Source organism: Sparus aurata, chromosome 5, assembly GCF_900880675.1.
Source record: "Sparus aurata chromosome 5, fSpaAur1.1, whole genome shotgun sequence".
In the NCBI taxonomy this organism is placed as follows: Eukaryota; Metazoa; Chordata; class Actinopteri; order Spariformes; family Sparidae; genus Sparus; species Sparus aurata.
This window is the reverse complement of record NC_044191.1, coordinates 30,994,727-31,019,362: the sequence shown is the minus strand read 5'-3', so window position 1 is coordinate 31,019,362 and position 24,636 is coordinate 30,994,727. Positions and strand designations below refer to the sequence as shown.

Here is a 24,636-nt window from a genome sequence, read left to right as displayed (position 1 = left end):
GAAAATGTGAACCTTATAACTGCACATTTATTAAGGGCGCTTGTAAAACAACTTAAAGAGGATTTGTTTAACTTTTAGTATTTGATGACACGGTAGCTTTAAGAGGGAACAGGGTAGAAAATACGCTCTATAGAGATCATATTTTTCATGTAATATATGCATATGTTTAAAGAAATTACGAGAATATAACAAAGATTTGTATCTTTGCACATTTGCTGATGTTAAGACAATAACATTCAGGCAGGTATACTATGATGCAAGAGTCCCAATGAGATTCTTCAGCTGCAAAAACGAGAATAAAATAAATCTTGATCAAGCTATTTATTTGATTAAACCATATTCAACACAAGAATGAAAACATAAAAGATGTGCGGAAGATGTAATTATATATGCAGTAACCCTGGTCCCTGTGTAAACTAAAACAAATAATTGCAACAAATATGCCTGGAACACATTTCACCTTCCTGCAGTGGGGTCAAGTGTGCTCTTCCTGAAAACTGTTTGACAGATCTGAAGCAGCAGCACATTACAACTGAAAGTTACAGTGACATTTCTTCCGAACATCAAGTGCTTTAAAAGATGACCATGATGGATAATGTAGTATTCAACATGAAATAAAAGCTTTACATAGCAAAGTGAAGTACTGCCTTTTCATAATTTTATAGGCCTCAAGCTCTTAGAACCTTTCCTCTTAAGTAAAGAAAGTAAACTGTTTAAACTGAAGTTTCAGTCATATCTTTTACTCCGGAAAAACACTCTTAACAAACTAAATTACTGTACAGACTCAAAATCCAGGATCACATTGCTGGACTCATATACTTCATTCATTTAAAACCAGTATTTACAAGGGGTTCAAAGAACTTTACACACCTGTATGTTAAAAAGTTTCATGATCATTTTCTTTGCAAAACAGGTTCACACACAAACGGTACAGAGGTACTCCTCTTACATTGTTTTGTCAACGATTTGTGAAAATGACTGGTTGAATTTTAAAAGACCACATGAACTAAAAAAGAAACTGTAATATAAATAAAGAATATCTTGTTTATGGCAGGGTTTTCTGTTCCGAGATTCTGCATCATCATTTAACATTTTTATGGTACAAGTTTGTATTTATACACTTCAAAGACGGTTGCCTGGGTTATAGAATTACTACTACTAATAATAAATCAATCATGTTTTTGTACACTGTTTGTTCAATGAATAACCATGCTGCTGGTTATTAAAAAATTCTTGTACAGCATGAAAAAACAAATCAAAATCCCATCTCGGGTTTGATGTGAGAGGGCGATTCATTTTTAAACAGGGCTCAAAAACAAGGTGACAGATGCCTTCTCAAGAGGAAAAGGAAAGAACGGATTCTTTAATACCATTGATGCATAAAGTCATCCAGTGCTTCTGTCACAGATAATAAATAATGCCCAGACTCTAACCATCTAACGCAGACACAAAACGCAATGACAGAGACGATCTATAGTGTTGTATTTTTTACCTTGGCTACAAAGTATTCAGAGTAGAGTTTATGATCCATTTGTGTCATTTGTCATACACAGATGGTTACAAATCTGCCTCTATTTTGTTGTGAGTCTTATCCCAAAATCTACATTTTAAAAAGGTACCATCTCACATGAAAGATTCCAGATTATACAGGAGGACGACTGAGATCCAAGAGCTTCATACACTGTAACGCTGTTTGATTAGACAACTGGTCTAAATATATACAGATCCCTATTGAATAAAGTGGTTGGATGTCTGCAACAAACCCATACAGGAAGTTGAACATCTCTTTAAACACAGACTGATCAGCAAAGAATATGAAAAATAGATTAAAAAAAAAAAAAAAGATTGGCTGTTTATGATAAGGTCCATGGGCAGCCACGGTGACAGCAAATACATCTCAGAACAAGGGTGTGGATTTTAATGAGTACATACACACACACACCTGTGTGTATACAGAAACGTGTGGTTCCTCTGGTGTGTGAGTGCTGAGCTGCAGTCACAGCCAGCTGTCAGTGACCATTCATAATAGTCTGTGACGTGGATGCAGTGGTGGGGGGCACAGCTGAAGACGAGATACGAGCACTGGTGAAGAAGTTGTCTTCTCTTAGTTTGAGATGCTCTGGGAGCTCCAGCTTGACCTTGGCCTCCTCGATGTCATTGTTGATGGCCGTAATAAGGGCTTCTGTTACGAAAAGAGACAAGACAGAGATGAAGACAAGCAGAAAAGAAATCAGAGAGGACAGAGTGAGTGTGTGCGAGAGGTGCAAAGAAATACAGTAATGATATGCAAGATCAAATCTGTAGGCATGGGAATCCTCAGATATTTGAAATAGAGACACAAAGATGGGAGCTTGTGTGTGCCAGTGAATGTGTGTGTGACAGATGTGTCTTACCAAGTGAGTCGTAACTTCTCTCTGGACGGATGTAGCCCACCATGACAACACTGAGAATCTCTCCATAGAAGTCTTCTTTGAATGTGTGAATCACATGGGTCTCCTAGAACATAAAAAACACACAACATACTTTTGACTTTGTTGAAATATAACATGTTGCCGTTCTCTTGTTGTGCTATTAAATCAGAAAGTATTAGAATGTCTTGTGTTGCTACACAGTATGACTTAAACAGCCAATACTATTTTAATCACTTCAAAAAGAGACCCATGTGGACAGCAGCATTCAAACATATTTCGAGGAATTATAATTTTGCTTAAACTTTTTGAAACACAACATTTCAACTTAAAACCAACAAGTATCAACCAAACACCACATTCTCATTCTTCCACTATGGAAGGTTACCTGTGTCTGGGTTGTACATTTCTGCATTGATGAAAGTAGAAGTTTTTCAAACAAAACTTTATATTCTATTTAGAAAAAAAAGTACAAATGGTAATGTTCATGTCACATTGTTGCAACTGTATATATAAAATAAATATAGCGGTTTAACTCAGAGGAGATGAAGTGGACTTTCCAAGCTCATCACACTGATGGGCAGTTTACGGGATTTTCCAACCACATTGGTCAGCTGACTGTTGCCGAGCTCAAGTGTTGTTAAGTAGTTCCTCAGAGTCATAACTAAATAAAACTTAATTTGTTGCAACATTTTCCTCCATGTTTGACCCCACAGGGAAAGTACAAATATCGAAATATTGAAAAGTTCAATTCATTTCGACATCCAGATTTTCTGGGAATGTTAGCGAAACAAATTAGTGTTTAGATACAATTAGTCCTGTTTGAGATGACCTCTGCCATTTGATCTATTTTCTTGAATCATGATGGAACGAATCACAAAAATAGGAAACCTTTGTAACCTGTTAAATATTCCTGAAAACCGAGGTAAACCATGTCTCTCTCCCAGTACTGTATTTTATTATGAAGAGAATTGTGCAAATATTTCTCTTCTCAGTAAAATATACAATCAAATGAGACAACCCACAAACAAGTCTCAGTGTTTCCAACATTCAGGAACCAGCATTCATGTGCAACCATGAATGAAACCACGTTGATTGATCAGTTATACTTCAATGAATGTATGCACTACTTGGAAAAGATGTTTACTTTCTTTATATTTGTGCAGCCCTATAAAACACAACCCTCAATGAGCAGTTATTCATTCATTTTCAATACAAATGTTCTTTGTCTCACTGTGGGAAATTGGATTTCCAGCCGAAAGTGGGCTTGTGATCATATTATCACTGCCCAGGATTGATAAAGACCGTCTACAATTGTAAAAATTGATTTCTTAGTAAGACACAAAATAGTTTGCAATGAACGCTGCTTTTCTACTAACCATGGACTTCTTAGTATTTTTGTAGTAGGGGTTCCAGCCAATGCTCATCACCATTTTGTAGACATCCCCATTACCAACGCAGGCCCAGCCATAGTAGATCCCTGTACTGATATCTGCTGGAAGATTGTCCACCACAGGGGCTGGAAAGTTGGCTGGAGATGGCAAAGAAGAAGGGAGGAAGAGTCAGAAGAAAGAGAGAAAAGAGGTTAGCAGATAGAGAAAAGCTCCTCCTGAACTCAAGTTGGTGTTTTACAGGAAGGGCACTTCAGGGCAAATGAAAGTCATTTTTTAACCAGACATTTTTTTTATTTACACAAACCTCTTACTGGTCGTTTAGATAACCTCAGCTAGACAATTCTCTTAAGAAATCTTCCATTACATCTGTGGAATTGAATTTGTTACTTTTGGCAAATGAAGCTCTGCATGGTTAGACAAAAGCCTCCTCTGTAACAGCTGACATTCATTTGTTTGAAGAATTTACTCGCATGTTCTTTATATTAAATGACCTCCAGTGTTTCAGGACAAAACAAGCTGCCTGTCTTTTTTATTTAGTGTCTCTTATATCCCCTGTGGTGTTTGTAGTATTTCCAAAACGGGAGTTTGGCCAATTTATTATATGGGTTGACAATTATTTTAGAACTAAATATTTTTGCTGCTTGTTATTTGCCCTTATGCATACTTATGTCCTTTCTGTGAGTAAATGTCAGGATAATATAGAGAATATCGACAGTACAACACATCAAATTTCAGATGGTCTTCTCAAAATGATGTTGATATTCTTCAGGTGGCAACGTCTGGGGAATAATTGATTCAATATTCATTTGCAAACGTTTCAACACTTTTCTGGAAATTGCTATCATTACGTAACAGCTATCACTTCGTTCAAATTACACAATCATTATCTGTGAAGATAATGTGTTTAAGTACTCAACTCATATTGACTGCAGCCGCGAAATAACACACGGCCGTTACGTAAAAACGTGTCGTCATACATGATAATCACTCGGTGACTACAAACAAACATGAATGGTCATTAATCAGCCAAATCATCTGACAAAAGGCTGACAATACAAAAACCACAGTCTGTCAATGTTATCTTAATTATCCAACTTCACTCTCTGTTCTCTGGCTCGGCGTTATTACAAAACAACGATTCAGACACGCCTGTTTTACCTAAAGCAGGCTATGGGGTTCTCAAAATCATCACAAAGATTAGTAACAGAATAATAACTCACCTGTGGGAATTCCCAGTTCTTTGCTTCCTCTCCCAAAGCCTCGAATGACCTCTCCACGACAGAAGTACGGGAGGCTCTTCATGACTAATTTCACGGTAGTAGCCGGCTCTCTTAGATGGACGGTACCGAATGACCTCGAACGACTCAAGGAAGTCCGACTGGCTAATCAGCAACTTACTACTCTGTTGGCTAGCACCTCTTAGCAGCTAACAAAACAGAATTCTTACCCTTGTTCAAAGTCCGTCCTTGTGTTTAGCTATAGCTTCACCTGGCTGGCTAGCTCGACCGAAGTTGAACGTTACTCAATCAGCAGCGGTGGTAAAGTTCATCAGCGATGCTAGCTAAGCTAACGGCTGTTAGCTTCATCAGAGGCGCCCTGTACCTAAAACGGTTGCATCCAAAGGTGTTGGTTTTACAGCAGGTGCTCGAAAAGTGACAGTCCTGCTTTCCCTGAAGGTCCAGTCGGAGTATGACGGTGAAACGAGGCTGTGGTGCTCATAGAGAGCCGGCTGTTACATGTGTTGAGCACATCTGCGTACGTAACGCTCCTGCTGATGTCATTGACCGCGTGACCAAAGCAGGCAGATGTCATATGTCGCCTTCAAGTGTTGTAGGAAAAAGCGTATGAGGCATTCAAAGACCCACCCAGGGGAATTACACTGCTAAATTTCAGCTGATTGTTTTCAGACTCGAAAAACTGCAGTGTTGCAGTATTTTGCACATAAAAAAAAAGTTTACATAAGTGTATCAAGTATTACACAAAGATATATTACATACATACACATGTTAGAGGGTCATGTTGTAATGTTGTAAACAAAATAAAGCCAATTTTACAATGCTATCAATTGCCAAGGTGTGTCTCCTTGTCTGCAGTGCCCCTTTTTTCTCTTGAAATATTCCATTTTGGAGAAGTACCTGAGACGAAAGGCACTGGTTGAGATACATTAGATTTATGATTTACCTGCTTAAAATGCTTAGAATAATTTCAATAGTTCAATGTATACATTATCTTACGTTATGCATATTTCTAGTTATTTCATTGCTTTTTATCAATGAATCAATTCAATCAATCTGCTAAAAAAGCTATGCTCCTTTGAGCATTTCCTGTGAAAATGGCTTCTTGTCAGCACTCTTTAGGTTTTTTGCAAAATCCAGGAAAAGCATGTAGTTAAACTAACTGCAGTCTGCAGGAGAACTGTGAAGATATTCGACCCCAAACATAAAGCAAAAAAACAAACAGGAATGACTTCAAACCATCAGTGTGGGGAGAGGGCTTAAACAGTTGATACTGTGCTTTTATATGTGATTACATTGTATTCACCTTGACATTGAAGGGCAGTGTCTTCTATTAGTGATCAGTGTAATAAAAAAAAGATTCTACATTTGGTAGTGTGCAACATATAGATCCTGGTGTGGGGTCATAAAAATATCCTCCTGATCATGGTGGATTCATGTACAGGCTGTCTGTAATTACCTGATAAAACAATTGGAGGAGGTTACCATGTGACTGAAGTGGTTAAATCAAGCGGGGCCTGCGTTTCAAGTTTAGATGTCTGGTAACAGACAGACGAGACACGATCATTAGAGTCAGATCCGCTGCACAGGTAGGAGGAAGTTTTTCTTTGACATGTTCTGTTGTTTAGACACCAGAGTTTAAAACATTAAGTTTGTGTATCTTCATTTATTTTTTGCCTAAATATTGTAATTTCATTAAATTGCTACATTTATCTTCACTCAAACAAAGGTATTTCAGTATCGTGTGATCTTGACATCAAAACAGCCCTTAGCAAAAAGTTGTTTATTCAAGTGTACTACAAGTATACTTATTTTATACTAAAACTGAGGCAGTATCCTTGAAGTGTGTTTTTTATGTACTACATTTTATTTACTTAAGAAAAGTATAGTGAAGTATACTTGGCTTATACTGAAAAGTATAAAGAATAGTCTAAGACTAAGTACATTAATACTTAGACTTATACTTTAATACTAAAGCTTATACTTGTACTTTAGTATACTGTGGACTGTGGCGCAAAGACTCTTGGGTATTCTGTTGTTGTTGGTGTAATTATGGTTTGTGAATGTGTTTGTGAATAAGATGATGTGTAAGACGGTTGCAGGTTAATTCACATCCTTGTTATGTGGTTAAATTGTGTCGAATTAACAAAGATGATAAAAATGCTGGCACCGTGAGTGAAGGGGTGTTGTCTGGGAGAGATTTCCCCTCTGTTAAGTTGTGGGTACATATGGTAATAAATGGTGAATCTCTTGGTAGAGCTTCCCTTAGCAAAAAGTAGTTTATTCAAGTGTACTACAAGTACACTTATTTTATACTAAAACTGAGGCAGTATACTTGAAGTGTACCTGTTATCTACTATATTTTATATACTTAAGAAAAGTATAGTGAAGTATACTTGGCTTATACTGAAAAGTATAAAGAATAGTCTAAGACTAAGTACATTAATACTTAGACTTACACTTATACTTTAATACTAAAGCTTATACTTGTACTTCAGTATACTGTAACGCCCCTTGTTGACTGTGGCACAAAGACTCTTGGGTATTCTGTTGTTGGTGTAATTATGGTTTGTGAATGTGGTTGTGAATAAGATGATGTGTAAAGACAGTTCCGGGTTAATTCACATCCTTGTTCTGTGTTTAAATTGTGTCACCTTAACAAAGATGATAAAAATATTGGCACCGTGAGTGACTCTGGGAGAGACTTCCAGTCTGTTAAGCTGTGGGTGTGTGTGGTAATAAATGATAAGTCCCTGACTAGAGTTTGCCAAATTACAAGTACTAATACTTAGTATATCTTGATTTAAGTACAGATTAAGATCAAGTCATTGACTTGTGCATACATTTTATTTAGCAGAATGAAAATGTTTTTCACTACACACATTTGCAATAAGGTATTACCACTGTTATAAACGTACATGTTACTAAATTAAAATGTGGACTAGAAGTATATACTTAGTACACTAGTAGTATATAGATGAGTGTACTTGTTGTATACTTGAAAGTGTACTTCTGTAACCTTAAAATGACCTTATAAAGTATACTTAAAGTATACTTTTATAAACTTGAAATGTTCCAATTTAGTCCGAAGAAGTATTGAATTAGTATACTTTCTAGTATGCTACAAGTACATGGTCCATAGTATACTTGCTATACTTACACTCAAGCATACTTAATAAAATGAACTTCAAGTATACTAATTTTTGCTAAGGGCTGCCACATTATAAGTGCTAATACTTTCAATATCTTGATGTAAGTACTTTTGTAAACTTAAAATGTTCCAATTTAGTCCGAAGAAGTATTAAATTAGTATATGCTACAAGTACATGGTCCATAGTATACTTGCTATACTTATACTTATACTCAAGCATACTTAATAAAATGAACTTCAAGTATACTACTTTTTGCTAAGGGAGAGCATGGATAGATAGATAGATAGATAGATAGATAGATAGATAGATAGATAGATAGATAGATAGATAGATAGATAGATAGATAGATTACAAGCCCATGGTGCAGCACTAGCTCTTTGATTTTAATTTAGAAGTTTGATTTAAAGTTTCATTTAAATTATAGGACAAATGGCCACTATCTAGAGTTAAAAACAACAACAACAACAACAAAAAAAACAGCCCTTGGGCCTAAGGAAGGATCCCTCATGATTGGACTTGTCGAATACTTTGTATGATACAAAAGTACTTCAGGGTTTATCATTGTGTAATGAAGTGGATCAGTTTGGCCAGTGATTAAATAAGACGCGTTTGGTACTGTTTACCTGCACATGCCTGATGGTGGATTTAGATTAATGTTCACTAAGCATTTGAGGCAGAGTGTACGAATCATTCAGTCATACGAACCCTTCTGCAAAAATCCATGTGAGAAGAGAGCTTAAACAGTTGATACTGTGCTTTTATGTGTGATTACACTGTATTCACCTTGACATTGAAGGGCGGTGTCTTCTATTAGTGATCAGTATCAGGCACGGACCGGCCATCTGGCATACTGGGCAATGCCCGGTGGGCCTACGCACATTTATGGGCCGGGCTTTCATAATTTAATCCAAAAGTTTTATTATGGCGCGCAGGTGGTCGAGTGGTTAGAGCGCATGCCATAAATGCAGCCGATCCTGGTTCGATTCCGGCTGGAGGTCCTTTGCTACATGTCACATCCCCCTCTCTCTCCCATATTTCCTATCTGTCTACTGCTTAATAAAGGTGTCTATGCCAGAAAAAATCTTTAAAAAAAAGTTTTATTATAAATCATTTTTATCGACCGCGATGGCCCATTGGTTGATTTTCTTGAAGAACATTGGGCTAATCCAATCTCTCTCAGCCCTCCTTTTTTTTTTTCTAAGTGCACAATTTAGAGGTGGCGGCCCATTGGTCCGTCTTCAATATAGACAGTGAACTGAGCCAAACAGGATATAGTACGAAGGTGGCCCCACCCCTCCCTGCGCTCTCTCCTGTAACTTCTGCTAGTTTCAAAGTGTTGAGCGCGACGACTGACAACATGGAGCAACCAAAGAGAAAGAAATTGGGTGCGGAGAAGTTGCGTGCTAAGAGAAGAATCTCACTGTAGATGCTGCAAAGGCTATGTTCACACTGCAGGTCTTAATGCACAATTCCGATTTATTGCTCAAATCCGATTTTTTGTTTGGCTGTTCACATTACCTCTTTAAATGCAGCCTGTCTATGGATTGCTGTGTGAACAGCTCACGCTCCTGAAGTGACCCGCATGCGCAGTTGATCATTGATGACATCACGCCACAGCGGTGTTTACGGAAGCGAACATGGCAACAGCAACCGGTAACGTGGGACTGTATGGCTTAATCCTAAAAACAGTGTGTGGCAAATTTGTGAGCGGGTGATATCACGAAGGAGGAAGAGGAGAAAGAAAATTCATATTTTAATGATGGCTCTATGCGGAGCAATAGCGGCAACATCCGTACAGAGGAGTATTTGGATGCGGCGTCGGAGCCAGGAGTGGTGGGATCGGGATGTGGCTGGTTACACCGAGCAGGATCACTGCTGTCCTCCATGTTTGTTTTGATTATATTCGTGGCTCCCGCTCGCTCTGCCTGTGGCACACTTTTTTTTCAATCAACTTTATTTGTCATTCATTTACAAAACCGTGCAGCACAGTCAGAATGACGTCAAAGTCACATTAAATGCGACCTGGCTGTTCAGATTGCGGTCGCATTCAAAAAAATCCGATACGTATCCGATTCAGAACCACATTTAAATGTGGCCTGAATCTGATTAGAAAATGTCAGATTCAATGCGACTTCTGCTGTTCACACTGTCAAAAGCAAATCAGATATGGGTCACATATGAGCAAAAAAATCGGATTCAGGTCACTTGTAACTGCAGTGTGAACGTAGCCTAAATTTATTAAAATCACAGACATGTTCGCTGGAGGGGCTGCTGTAGCCTCCATGTCCTCTGAGACAGCAATGATCCAGTAACAGCAGGTTGAAGGTGAAGACAGCAGCAGCGGGCAGGAGAGGAGCAGCCAGAGATGATGCTGACTGACAGGGACAGTGTAGTACAGCCGGTAAGCAGGTAGTAATGTTAATGCAGGGACTGTGAGGTGATGGAGGGAACGTTAGCTTTATTACATGAAGAGCTCTCAACGGGTCGGGCCGGCCCGACAAACTCGACCGGACCCGCGGGCTCTGGCCGAGTTAACGGAGGGGGGGCGGCGGCAGACAATTCATGCGGGTGTGTAGCGCTGTGTCGGGTTCGGACTGTAATTTTCAGGCCCGTTGAGAACTCTTAATTACATGATAATGATGAGCAATGGCGATTGATTAGTATCGATATTAATTGGTGTTGCATACTTCTCAAAATCTGGCAGCCACGGCACCTTATTCTGATAAAACACCAAACGGTCAATGCTGAGAAGTGTCGGATGAGCATTAAGTGTCTATGTTAGGCTCCATCATAGCATTTTAGGTTAAAGGTGTGTTGAAAGGCTGCATAGTAATTTGAATGTGTAGCAACCCTCTATGCTGTGGTTAAACATGTTTTAAAAAACAGATTTTAAAACTGCTAAATGATTGGTAAAAGCTTTGCAATTTAAGCATTACTAAAACGTGTAAAAAAAAAGTAGGCTATAAAAGTATTATTAGCAAAAGGTTTGCCCACATTGAACAAGAGTAGATCTGTCAAATGCTTTTAAGACAAGTTGCTTTGCATGAGTTCATAAAGCAGCCCTGTTTTTAGCCTGATATAACAATTTTATAGCTTTTTAAAGGGGGCACCTTTTAACCTGAAGAATTAGAAATGAGCTGCTATATCAGGGAAATTCAGAAAATACATATTAGAGATGATTTCAATAAAAAGGATAAAATAATCAATTGAACTACACAGAGGAGACAAAAGTGGTAGAGTTAACAATAGATGCTAAACTTCTGAGATCTAGGATGCCGATGATACATTATGCTTGAAAAAGAATATACCTTTACTCAACTATGTGTTGAGTAAATGTACTTATTTGCTTTCCACAATGGTTATTTGATAGACTTCTAAAGTAATAATAAACTGTAGATTTCTAATAAGCCTAAAGGCAAAAAGTTATGGGGTTTTTTCCGGTTGTGCTCCGCTAATTATGAGGGGCCGGTCTAAGCCAAAAATGCCAGGACCGATTTTTTGTCCCAGTCCAGCCCTGATCAGTATAATAAAAAAAAAAAAAAGATTCTACATTTGGTAGTGTGCAACATGTAGATCCTGGTGTGGGGTCATAAAAACATCCTCCTGATCATAGCGGATTCATGTACAGGCTGTCTGTAATTACCTGATAAAACGATTGGAGGAGGTTACCACGTGATTGAAGTAGTTAAATCAAGCGGGGCCTGTGTTTCAAGTTTAGATATGTGACGTGATCATTAGAGTCACATCTGCTGCACAGGTCGGAGGAAGTTTTTCTTTTACATATTCTGTTGTTTAGACACCAGAGTTTAAAACATTAAGTTTGTGTATCTTCATTTATTTTTTGCCTAAACATTGTTGATTTCATTAAATTGCTACATTTATCTTCACTCAAACAAAGGTTTTTAAGTATCTTGTGATCTTGACATCAAAACAGAGCATGGATAGATAGATAGATAGATAGATAGATAGATAGATAGATAGATAGATAGATAGATAGATTACAAGCCCATGGTGCAGCACTGGCTCTTTGATTTTAATTTAGAAGTTATTTAAAGTTTGATTTAAATCACTGGACAAATGGCCACTACCTAGAGTTAAAAAAAAAAAAAAACAGCCCCTGGGCCTCAGGAAGGATCCCTCACGATTTTACTTGTCGGATCCTTTGTGTGATACAAATGTACTTCAGGGTTTGTGTAGTGGATCGGTTCTGCCAGTGATTAAATGAAACGCCTTTGCTACTGTTTACCTGCATGCCTGATGGTGGATTTTGATTAACTAGTGCAGTGCCCGTAAGAAAAGTGTATTCCTATAAAAAAAGTGGGAGGTTAAGCAGCTTTTTCATGGATGGCCAAATGAGGCCGTGTTTGAAGGTGGGGCATCAGGGATATTTAGGTTTGTTGTGAAATCCGATATTCCAGGGTATAATTGGCTGTTTTTGACTATTTTTGATTTTGCCATTATATTTCATCTTAAAAGCTATTTACTTGGTGTCATTTTTTCAGCACAACCTCACATGTGTGACTGTACAGTTCTTTTTTCATTTTGACATACTGTATTAACACAATGGACCTAAAATCACAAAAAAACATAAAATCCTAGTAGAAAAAGTTAGATTTTTTTTACTGTGAAAACCACAAAAATGTTTAACAAACCATTTTTTTTTTGTTTTACTTATAATGCAAATATAAATTGTTGTTTGCTAAATGTGTGCATACATTTAAAAAATGTACAAAGTTATATGTTACTATTTACATTTAAATGCAGGCAATGCTCAGGTCTGCCTGAGCTCCTTCCAGCTGAATAAATAGCTGGACTGCCTGCTCCACATTCAGCTTCTCCTCATTATTCTGACTCATTAAACAAAAAACTATACTACAAAACACTACACACTAAACACACTACACCAAACACTACATAACACACTAACTATACACTCCAAACACGCTAAATGTCACAAATCTCTCAACTCTCAATATCACTGTCTACACGCCGACCGTCGTTGCCTGTCAATCATCCGCCTAGGTCCCTCCCACAACTTCCTGTTCCTCAACAACCAAACTTGCTGCTTGGACACTTTCGTGAATGGACCGAACCGCCGGCAAAATCCCGGTCCAGCTCGCGCCGCTGCAGGTATAAATCCGCTTGTTTCTTCAGGTATGTCGTGGGCTTGAGCTCTGCAGTGATTGGCTCTGGTGCGCACGTGGCCACGGTGTGCAGTGATTGGCTCTGGTGCGCATGTGACTGTGGTTGCTCTGGTGGACAATGCTCGGCGGAATTTGTAAAGCATTTATGAAATAATTTATTCACGGTATCATTGCAGTCCAAACAAATGCTTAGATGCACACCACTGAACCACGCAGCAGCCATGTTGAAAGTCTCGGGTCAGTGTGATCCTTATCCGCAGAGATATTTGACCAACAGACACATACACACACACACACACACACACACACACACAGACAGACAGAGATTCCTTGTATTTAGAGATAGATGTTCACCAGGCATTTGAGGAGAAGTGTACAAACCATTCAGCCATACGAACCCTTCTGCAAAAAACCATGTGGAAGAGGGCTTAATGCAGTTGAAACTGTGCTTTTATATTTGATTACATTGTATTCACCTTGACATCAAAGGTATAATATTAGTGATCAGAGTAAAAAAAAGAAAAAAATGCATGCTGATGGTGCACAGGTGCAGTAAAATCTTTATGGTGTAAAATCTTTATGGCAGACTACCACAAATCTTTTGGTCATATCAAGCTGCGCCTGTTTTCAAGTGTATGAGTGTGGTTCCAGTCAGATCTACTGCTTGTAAGGTCACAGGAAGAATTTTTACAGGTTAACCTGAGTAAAAAAAGAGCGTGAAAAAGAGCGAACCTATCATTGATATCATTGTGACCATTCATCCATTGTTGGAGCCATTTCAAAATAGCTCCAACCCTTAGTTTTCACTCATGATCTATTTTTTGTAACAGGAACCACTAAAATCTGGTCTATGTGCAGGTTAAATGGAGAGAAAGTTTTCCAATTTTCATCTGCTTCTGCAAAACAAAATACAAAACTGGTTGAAAATGGGCAGATTTCCTGTTTACGTCAACATTCTCATTCTGCATTATGATAACCTCTGAATTCTATTGTTGGTTATGTTTTATATTTTAGTTACACAATGGATGCTTCTACCATCACCCTTCTTTTCTTGTTTCCAGAGTCAATAACAGAGCTAACGTTGTACAAACATCTCAGTTGCAATCCTGTCTCAGAGAATGAGGCTAGTGAAGTTGTTGCTGCTCAGTGTTGTACTGGGCTCACTATGGATGCTTTGGATCAGTCGCCCCAAAATGAGCTGGAATCCAAGCTACATTATGGGATATAGCTGGTTGGAGTACACAAATGATGATGGCGGCCCAGAGAAAGTGTGTAACTGTTCTGCTATCCTGAGGGGAGAGACGGGAGCTCTTGAGCAGGCCAAACTACTGACCATCACTAAAGACTTCAAGAAGAGTGTTCAGATCCCTGATGAGTATTATATCAATGCAACTCAAGACTTAAGTATGTCGTCTTTCACGCTGTACAGTTGTGGAATTGCAATTTGTGACACGTATGTTCTCCCAGGCAATTTATACTGGCTGTCAAATGTTTGCAGCATTTGTCGAAATGCCGGCTTTTCTACGGTGTTAAAGGGTTGCATCTCTTTAGCGATGTAGTGAACTCTATCACTCTGCTCCTCACTACTCCTCACAGGGCTCTCAGGCTGCACCCTGTGTTATGTCAGGGGCAGGGCCCGCCTCCCAACACAGAGACAAAAAGTGACTGACAAGACACAGGTTCACGGGAGAGACACGAGGAAAACAAACAAGCATGCAAATGGAAATTATCGAGGCTGGCAAATTTATTGAGCTAATTTTAATTTATCGTACGATTAATTGATTAATTGATTTATTGATTATCGTGACAGGCCTAAGATGGACTAGACTCCACTCTGACTGGGAGAGGTTTACTTCTAGCACAGCAGCTTTGGACATCTGGGAGTAGCAAGTTTTCAGGCTTGGGGCCTAGTGGGGAGAGTCGCATAATAGGACTGCTATATGCACAGCTAACTCAGCTAATGGCAGCTAATGATACAGTAAGCAGTTAGTTTTGCAACCAGTTAAGCTATTTGTACATAAAGAAACTCCATAAATCACAGAGTTGAGGCAGAACAGCTAGAGGACATCTGAGGGGAAATCTGTCAAGATTGGAGTGACACCGAGATCCAAAAGTAGCTGAAGGTATGTCGATTGCTGCTCAGCGGCATATACCGATCCCCAGACTGACATACAGATTCACAGAGTGGTATATACCGATCCCCAGACTGACTTACAGATTCACAGAGTGGTATATACCGATCCCCTGACTGGCAGACAGATTCTTGGAGTGGTATGCTGCTATTATGCCGGTTATTCCACCGACACATGTTGGTATGTGCCACTTGAGATTGTTATGGCATTGAGAGACTGTTGGATGGGTACCGCCCCCTGATGAATATGCAAATATAATGCCACTGGGCTGGTTTAACGATAAGTACTGCCGTAAATGTAATCGATAGCAGAAATTTTGAGCCAACCAATTATGGCATATTATGTATCATGTTCATGATATGCCACAATGATTAATGTGCTGTGAAGTAGATTTTATATGAAGTAATGTATCTAAAAGTATCTTATCTAGTAAAGTTTCTGCTATCGATTAGTCAGACTGGCTATGTTGGCTGGGCTAACATTAGCCAAATTAGCTAAGGCTTGCTCTTACATTAGCTTTAAGTAGTTCATTGACAGAAATTTAGACATATTACTTTATTATTATATTGCAAGAGTTCCACGTGTATTTACTGCCTATATGCTTGCATCTCAACAACATGACATACATACGTTCCTTTCTTACGGTAATGTGTTAAGTTAGCATTGTCAATAAAGACAACATTTTTTTTTTAGACATTTACGGCAGTACTTGTCGTCAAACCAGCCCAGTGGCATTATATTTGCATATTCATCAGGGAGCGGTACCCATCTAACAGTCTCTCAGTGCCATAACAATCTCAAGCGGCACATACCGTCATGTGTCGGTGGAATAACAGCGGCATAATAGCAGCATACCACTCCAAGAATCTGTATGCCAGTCAGGGGATCGGTATATGCCGCTGAGCAGCAAACGACATACCTTCACCCACTTTTGGATCTTGGCCAGGGGCAGTTCTAGGGGGGGGGCCAACAGGGGCCAGTGCCCCCGTAACTCCGAGTATGGTCCCCCCTGATGCCCCGCCGACAGGGAGTCTGCATCAATAATACAATGATAGATTTCTTGCAATGATTTTGTTCTGAAGGGAAAGGCAGAAATAAAGTGTCTCAGCAGTTTACTACCCAATCAAAATTGCTGAAATTGTAAACACTGTTTTGTCTGAATGAGGGATTTATCTTTTTTTCCGGGTTGTATGTGCCCCCTAATAAAAAAGCCGGCCCCAACCTGGCCCCCCTATTAAAACTGGTCTAGAACCCCCACTGATCTCGGCACTACTGCAAGATTGAGGAAGAATGTGGATTCAACATGACAAAACTATATCGATGACAGGAAATAAGGAAAGCATAATAGGTCCCCTTAATGTGCTGAATTTAACTGAAATCTTAGGCAGACAGGGCCATAGCCAGGATTCTTGAAATACCGAGGTCAACATTCTGCAGACACATTGTACCGCAATAGCCTTTTCCCAAATTGGCTTTGGGGATGTTTCCACTTGTCACTTGCACTCCATCTGTTTTGGAGAATGCTTAATTTTTCTTTGGCCTTTGTAGCTGGGTCATGGGCTGATAATGGACCTGACTCCACATGCATCTCACTTGTTCCTTCTGCTCTTTCTCTCTCCTCTCCTCCTGTCTCTGTCCCTTTAACCTCTTCATCTCTCTCTCCTGTCTCATCGTCTGTTGAATTTTTAAAATGAAAAGTCTAAGTATACTACTGAGTCATGATTACTATAATTTGACCTAATATTTTAATGCCATGGTTAGTCACATTATTACTTATCCATCCAAACATCCAAATAATATTACTGATGGATAATTAATCCTCCTTGAACCGGCACCTTATCGTGGTGGAGGGGTTTGAGCACCCGAATGATCCTAGGAGCTATGTTGTCCGGGGCTTAATGCCCCTGGTAGGGTCTCCCACGGCAAACAGGTCCTAGGTGACGGGTCAGACTAAGATCGGTTCACTCGCCCCTAATGACAGAAAGAACAACAAGGAGGTGCACGTCGCCCGGATCTGCGTCACTGGGGCCCCACCCTGGAGCCAGGCCTGGGGTTGGGGCTTGCAGGCGAGCGCCTGGTGGCCGGGTCTTTGCCCACGGGACCCGGCCGGGCGCAGCCCGAACGAGCAACGTGGGCCTGCCCTCCCGTGGGCTCACCACTTGCGGGAGGGTTCAGAAGGGGCCGGTGCAGTGGGATATGGGTGGCAGTTGTGGGCGGGGGCCCCGGCAGCCCAATCCCCGGATGGTGACTCTAGCCATGGGGACATGGAATGTCACCTCGCTGGGGGGGAAAGAGCCTGAGCTGGTGCGGGAGGTTGAGCGGTACCGGCTAGAAATAGTCGGACTCACCTCCACGCACAGTCTGGGCTCTGGAACCCAACTCCTTGAGAGAGGCTGGACTCTCTTCTACTCTGGAGTTGCCCGCGGTGAGAGGCGGCGAGCTGGTGTGGGCTTGCTTATAGCCCCCCAGCTCAGCCGCCATGTGTTGGAGTTCTCCCCGGTGAACGAGAGAGTCGTTTCCCTGCGCCTTCGGGTCAGGGATAGGACTCTCACCGTTGTCTCGGCTTATGGGCCGAACAGCGGTGCAGAGTACCCGGCCTTCTTGGAGTCCCTGGGAGGGGTACTGGAGAGTGCTCCAACCGGGGACTCCGTCGTTCTCCTAGGGGACTTCAACGCCCACGTGGGCAGCGACAGTGTTACCTGGAGGGGTGTGACTGGACTTCTGTGCTAGTTACAGTTTGGCCATAACGAACACCATGTTCAAGCATAAGGGTGTCCATATGTGCACGTGGCACCAGGACACTCTAGGCCGGAGATCAATGATCGACTTTGTGGTCGTGTCATCTGACCTCCGGCCGTATGTCTTGGACACTCGGGTGAAGAGAGGGGCTGAGCTGTCAACTGATCACCACCTGGTGGTGAGTTGGATCCGCTGGCGGGGGAGGAAGCCGGACAGACCTGGCAGACCCAAACGTATCATTAGGGTCTGCTGGGAACGTCTGGCAGAACCCTCTGCCAGGGAGATCTTTAACTCCCACCTCCGGGAGAGCTTTGACCAGATCCCGAGGGAGGCTGGGGACATTGAGTCCGAATGGACCATGTTCTCCACTTCCATTGTTGACGCGGCTGTCCGGAGCTGTGGCCGTAAGGTCTCCGGTGCCTGTCGCGGCGGCAATCCCCGAACCCGGTGGTGGACCCCGGAAGTAAGGGTTGCTGTCAAGCTGAAGAAGGAGTCCTACCGAGCCTGGCTGGCCCGGGGGACTCCTGAGGCAGCTGACGGGTACCGGCAGGCCAAGCGTGCGGCAGCACGGGCAGTCTCGGAAGCAAAAACTCGGGTCTGGGAAGCAGTGGTGCTGTGAGAGTCTGCTGGGGCCCTAGGCAAAAAAAAAACCCGGGGCCCTTAAACCAGCATTCATCACCATTATTTTATAAATAATCTGACATCAAAACATTTTTATGAAATCTCAAAATTTTATTTCACTAGAATTTTCAAAATATACATATAAATAACAATGTTGGTGTGTCTTCCTCCGGCTCATGATAGGCAGGCGGTGGGGTGGCTGCTATCCCACTGGAGGTGGACGTTGACGGAACTGATATGACAAAAAAACCCCAACAAAAAACAAAAAAGCAGGGTAGATATTGTGATAAAGAATCTTTAGAGGGCATGGCATAAAGAAAGGTTAACAATTAAAGTGGAATTCTGTACTTACAGTTTTCATTATCAGCATTTGGAGGAGGCTCTTCATCCTTTTCTTTTGCTACTGTCAAAAACTTAAATAATGATCCTGAGGAGAGATAACGAAGTGATATAGTATATGATCCTTGTTATAGGAGCATTTTAATAAAGTCAATTAAAAATAATTTCATATTATAGAATTAGTTATAGTTTTAGTATAGTATTCATAGCTAGGGTTGCAATGGTGTGAGATGTTCACAGTACAATAAGGTTAACCCTCTCAGAAAGAAATCACGGTATATGGTATTATACAATTTTTATTATCATTATTATCGAGGAGCATATCTCTGCAGACCCGGAGGCTGCAGAGATATACTATTGTTATTATCAGTTACAATGACCCTTTAAGGAATGAAAACATAAGGGTTTTTTTCGTTAAACACACAAAATATGTCCTGATAGACAACTTGAAACCATTTTTCTCTGTCTGGTTACATTTTTAATTTGATAAAACTAATACGGTAGATTTCAATACCATAGATAAGCAAATGTATGTGCGGTACAAGTTTACATTTCTGCTTGCTACCTAGCTTAGCTAGGTTTAGCTAGCATGTGACTCAGAAAGTTCGTTAGCTAACTAGCATTAACTGACATGTTGGAACAGGCTGACAAAGTCGAGCTCGGTAACGGCCGCTGGCGCTGGTCATTCACTGTCCGCCGTCGGACATGGACGCGGTCACGGCCAGCGGACAGTCGGCTGGCCGTGACCGCGTCCATGTCCGCTAACGTTAGCTAGGTAGTAAACAAATAAACGCCATTAACATTTAGTCTAACGCTACTTTGGCTGAAGTTACCAGCATTCAGTTATTTAACGTTACTGACACTTAATCGTCATTATCTACTCCACACTTACCACTGTCTTGCTTTCTTTTTTCTTCTTTCTCCTTGTTTCTGTTTCTAGGAGGAGATAACTCCTCTTCATCTTTCTTCGTGGACGCCAACTTCGATTACTGACGTTAATGTCAACGTACGCGTGTCATCCAAATTAAACGGGGGTGACGTGGGGCTCCTTTAGGTGGGTTTCCTACTGACATGTCATTGTAAATCGTGTTTTGGGAATGGATTGGGGGCCCCAGTCAACAACCATAGACTGTATTATTTATCATTGTATATATATTGTTGTGGAGTACAGCTTGTCAGACTTCGGGGCCCCATAAATTACGGCCTGAGCCCGGGGCGGCTACAACGTGAGACATTGTTGTGGGGTTCAGTTTGTCAGACCTCGGGGGCCCCCTATCGGCCGGGGGCCCCAAGCAGTTGCCTGGCTTGCCTGTTCACAAGCTGCGCCTCTGCTGGGAAGAGTTCGGGGAGGCCATGGAGGAGGACTACCGGTCGGCCTCGAAGAAATTCTGGCAAACCATCCGGCGCCTCAGGAGGGGGAAGCAGTCCTCCACCAACACTGTTTACAGTGGAGGTGGGGAGCTGTTGACCTCGACTGGAGACATCGTCGGGCGGTGGAAGGAATACTTCGAGGATCTCCTCAATCCCACTGACACGCCTTCCATAGAGGAAGCAGAGGCTCGGGACTCAGAGGTTGACCCATCCATCACCCAAGCCGAAGTCACTGAGGTAGTCCGGAAGCTCCTCGGTGGCAAAGCACCGGGGGTGGATGAGATCCGCCCTGAGTACCTCAAGTCTCTGGATGTTGTGGGGCTGTCTTGGCTGACACGTCTCTGCAGCATCACGTGGCAGTCGGGGACAGTGCCTCTGGACTGGCAGACCGGGGTGGTGGTCCCCCTATTTAAAAAGGGGGACCGGAGGGTGTGTTCCAACTATCGGGGGATCACACTCCTCAGCCTCCCCGGGAAAGTCTATTCCAGGGTACTGGAGAGGAGAATTCGGCCGATAGTCGAACCTCGGATTCAGGAGGAACAATGCGGTTTTCATCCTGGCCGTGGAACACTGGACCAGCTTTATACCCTCCGCAGGGTGCTCAAGGGTTCATGGGAGTTTGCCCAACCAGTCCACATGTGTTTTGTGGACTTGGAGAAGGCATTCGACCGTGTCCCTTGTGGCATTCTGTGGGAGGTGCTCCGGGAGTACAGGGTCGGAGGCCCTCTGTTAAGGGCTGTACGGTCCCTGTACGACCGGAGCATGAGCTTGGTTCGCATTGCCGGCAGTAAGTCAGACCTGTTCCCAGTGCATGTTGGACTCCGGCAGGGCTGCCCTTTGTCACCGGTTCTGTTCATTATTTTTATGGACAGAATTTCTAGGCGCAGCCACGGGCCGGAGGGGATCTGGTTCGGGAGCCACTGGATCTCATCTCTGCTTTTCGCGGATGATGTGGTCTTGTTAGCTCCTTCGAGCCAGGACCTCCAGCATGTCCTGGGGCGAAAGAATGAGATCCCGGATACAAGCGGCCGAAATGAGTTTCCTCCGCAGGGTGGCAGGGCGCTCCCTTAGAGATAGGGTGAAGAGCTCTGTCACCCGGGAGGAGCTCGGAGTAGAGCCGCTGCTCCTCCACATCGAGAGGAGCCAGCTGAGGTGGCTCGGGCATCTGTTTCGGATGCCCTCGGGAGTTTTCCTGGCATGTCCCGCCGGGAGGAGACCCCGGGGAGGACCCAGGACATGCTGGTGTGACTATGTCACTCAGCTGGCCTGGGAATGCCTTGGGATCCTCCCGGAAGAGCTGGGGGCAGTGTCCGGGGAGAGGGAAGTCTGGGTGTCCCTGCTCAGGCAGCTGCCCCCGCGACCCGGCCCCGGATAAGCGGACGATAATGGATGGATGGATGGATGGATGGATAATTCATACTGTGACTGAACATGGCCTTAAAATATTCTGATTCATTGCATGTCCTTTAATTTTTTAGCCTAGGCTACATTTACAGTAGGTTACAAGTTAGCATCTCTATTGGCTATCTGTTGCATCTGTAGGCTAGTTCACTATTTTTCTCATTCTCTTAGCTTATTACAATTCTCACCTTTCCTCCTCTTTGCCTGATCATCCTCTGCCTTTCTTGCTGCAATAAATGATAACTTGGATTGATGCAGCCACTTACCACTACATTGCATCTTTGCTCTGATTCATTCACGTCGCGACCCTGTTTACTTTCGGTTTTAATGAAACGAAACTTAAGGAAAAAAATACAGAGTGTGTCCTCAGTGGTGGCTAGGGCCCTTTAGGCAGAAAACATTTCCTGTAATATTTCTTTAATATTTTGTATTTACAGTCAATTCAAGATAAGCAGGCAATACTTACCATACCCATTGAGCCAGGAGGAAGAGGACTTCCCTTTGGCTTATTCTATGGTTGTCCATCATAAGGTATGCAAATTCTAAAGCCCAAATTTGAATTCAAATTCAAACATTTACCTCAGCTTGGTCTTAGATGAATAAATTGGAAAGCCTGCATTTCAAACTGTATGTTTGCAGTTTGAAAGAAGCATTTTGGAGGCAGGCGGTCTATTGAAGTTGCTGGAGAGCCCCTTTAAATATTTCCAAATATAAACGTAACTCATGCGACATATACAAAAAAGATTCAACTCATTGTTTTTTTTCATATATTCTAGGTGCAGAACTTTGAGCGACTGCTTCGAGCCATCTATTCACCTCAAAATATTTATTGTGTCCATGTTGACAAAAAATCAGACATCTCAGTCTTCTCTGCCATCATGGGCATTACTTCCTGTTTCCCAAATGTCTTCATGGTCAGCAAGTCTGTGAGCGTGGTCTATGCTGCCTGGCCACGAGTCCAGGCTGACCTTAACTGTATGGCTGATCTTTATAACGCCAGCACAACATGGAAATATTTCATCAACCTTTGTGGTCAGGATTTCCCACTGAAAACCAACTTGGAGATTATACGGATGTTGCGTTCATTGAGAGGCGGTAACAGCTTGGAGTCGGAACAGATAGGAGGAAAGAAGTGGAGGGTGACAAATGCTTACCAGATAGTTGATGGACAAATCCAGGTACTTCTTTTTGGAGATTTTACAATGTGGTTGGTTCAGATTGACCTTAATGACTGTCAAAAATATTAGCTTACTCTCTCAACTGTGTCAGGCATCAGGAAAGGTGAAGGACCCACCTCCATTCAACCTGCCTATTATGTCAGGAAATGCCTACATTGTGGTGAGCAGAGGCTACGTCCGCAGTGTGCTGGAGGACAACCGAATACAGGCTCTAATCGAGTGGGCCAAAGATACCTACAGTCCTGATGAGTTCCTCTGGGCAACTATTCAACGGATCCCTGGTGTCCCTGGATCAACTTGGCCCAACTCCAAATATGACATGACAGACATGAATGCTATTGCACGGCTGGTGAAGTGGTGGTCGCATGAGGGGTCACAGGGGTCACTGGAGGCAGTGTACCCAGAGTGTCATGGCAACCATGTCCGGTCAGTATGTGTGTATGGTGCTGGAGACCTACCGTGGCTGCTTGAGCAACATCACCTCTTTGCCAATAAGTTTGACACAGACACAGATCCCATTGCTGTCTACTGCTTGGAGAAGTACCTGAGACAAAAGGCACTGGCTGAGATACACTGGATTTATGGTTAATCTGCTTATAATGCTTAAAATAATTTAAATAGTTCTATGTATACATTATCTTACTGTTATGCATATTTGCAGTGTAATAAAAGCCTATTGCTGCTAATCCAGCAGTACAATCTGTTATTTCATTGTTTTTTTTTTTTTTTTTATCAATTAGTCAATTCAATCACTCTGTTTAAAAAGCTATGCTCCTTTGAGTATTTCCTGTGAAAATGGCCTCTTGTCAGCCCTCTTAAGGTCTTTTGCAAAATCCAGGAAAAGCATGCAGCAAAACTAACTGAAGTCTACAGGAGAACTGTGAAGATATTCAACCCCAAACATAAAGCAAAAAAACACACAGGAATGACTTCAAACCATCACTGTCGGTCATACCAACCATTCTGCAAAAAACCCATGTGGGGACAGGGTTAAAGCTGTTGATACTGTGCTTTTATATGTGATTACATTGTATTCACTTTGACATAAAAGGGCAGTGTCTTCTATTATTGATCAATGTAAAAAAAAGAAAGAAAAAAAAATTCTACATATGGTAGTGTGCAACATGTGCATCCTGGTGTGGGGTCATAAAAAATATCCTCCTGATCACAGTGGATTCCTGTCCATGCCGTCTGTAATTACCCGATAAAACAATTGGATTAGGTTACCACATGATCGTAGTGGTTAAATCAAGCTGGACCTGCATTTCAAGATAAATGTGTGGTAACAGACAGATGAGACGTTATCATTCCAGTCAGATGCGGTAGCACAGGTAGGAGGAAGTTTTTCTTTGACATGTTCTGTTGTTTAGACACCAGAGTTTAAAACATTAAGTTTGTGTATCTTCATTTATTTTTTGGCTAAATATTGCTGATTTCATTAAATTGCTACATTTATCTTGACTCGAACAAAGGTATTTAAGTATCTTGTGAGCTTGACACCGAAACAGTGCGTGACATAACA

At 41.8% G+C, this 24,636-nt stretch overlaps 2 protein-coding genes across 2 annotated transcripts; one reads left to right on the top strand and one right to left on the bottom strand.

Annotated features, from left to right (window-relative positions):
* Positions 1 to 306: 306 nt before the first annotated feature.
* Positions 307 to 5,592, bottom strand: rfk (riboflavin kinase). The gene is made up of 4 exons (XM_030416254.1): positions 5,023 to 5,592; positions 3,788 to 3,939; positions 2,394 to 2,496; positions 307 to 2,182 (listed from the first exon to the last, which is right to left on the bottom strand). Exons 1-4 carry the CDS (start codon positions 5,102 to 5,104, stop codon positions 2,010 to 2,012), a joined length of 510 nt encoding a protein of 169 aa, XP_030272114.1. The 5' UTR covers positions 5,105 to 5,592; the 3' UTR covers positions 307 to 2,009.
* Positions 5,593 to 14,451: 8,859 nt separating this feature from the next.
* On the top strand, positions 14,452 to 23,820 carry LOC115581260 (beta-1,3-galactosyl-O-glycosyl-glycoprotein beta-1,6-N-acetylglucosaminyltransferase-like). Its single transcript, XM_030416200.1, has 4 exons — positions 14,452 to 14,741; positions 22,374 to 22,467; positions 22,713 to 23,114; positions 23,206 to 23,820. The coding sequence occupies exons 1-4, from the start codon at positions 14,452 to 14,454 to the stop codon at positions 23,701 to 23,703; spliced, it is 1,284 nt and encodes a 427-aa protein (XP_030272060.1). The 3' UTR covers positions 23,704 to 23,820.
* Positions 23,821 to 24,636: the final 816 nt, after the last annotated feature.

Bases quoted from the DNA above. Each gene is read 5' to 3' on its own strand.
- rfk (XM_030416254.1), bottom strand. From the start codon at position 5,104: ATGAAGAGCCTCCCGTACTTCTGTCGTGGAGAGGTCATTCGAGGCTTT. The intron at 3,940-5,022 runs GTGAGTTATTAT...TGCCATCTCCAG, and splicing joins AGAACTGGGAATTCCCACAG to CCAACTTTCCAGCCCCTGTG. The intron at 2,497-3,787 runs GTTAGTAGAAAA...TTTATGTTCTAG, and splicing joins AAAATACTAAGAAGTCCATG to GAGACCCATGTGATTCACAC.
- LOC115581260 (XM_030416200.1), top strand. From the start codon at position 14,452: ATGAGGCTAGTGAAGTTGTTGCTGCTCAGTGTTGTACTGGGCTCACTA. The intron at 14,742-22,373 runs GTCGTCTTTCAC...TTGTATTTACAG, and splicing joins GCAACTCAAGACTTAAGTAT to TCAATTCAAGATAAGCAGGC. The intron at 22,468-22,712 runs GTATGCAAATTC...CATATATTCTAG, and splicing joins CTATGGTTGTCCATCATAAG to GTGCAGAACTTTGAGCGACT.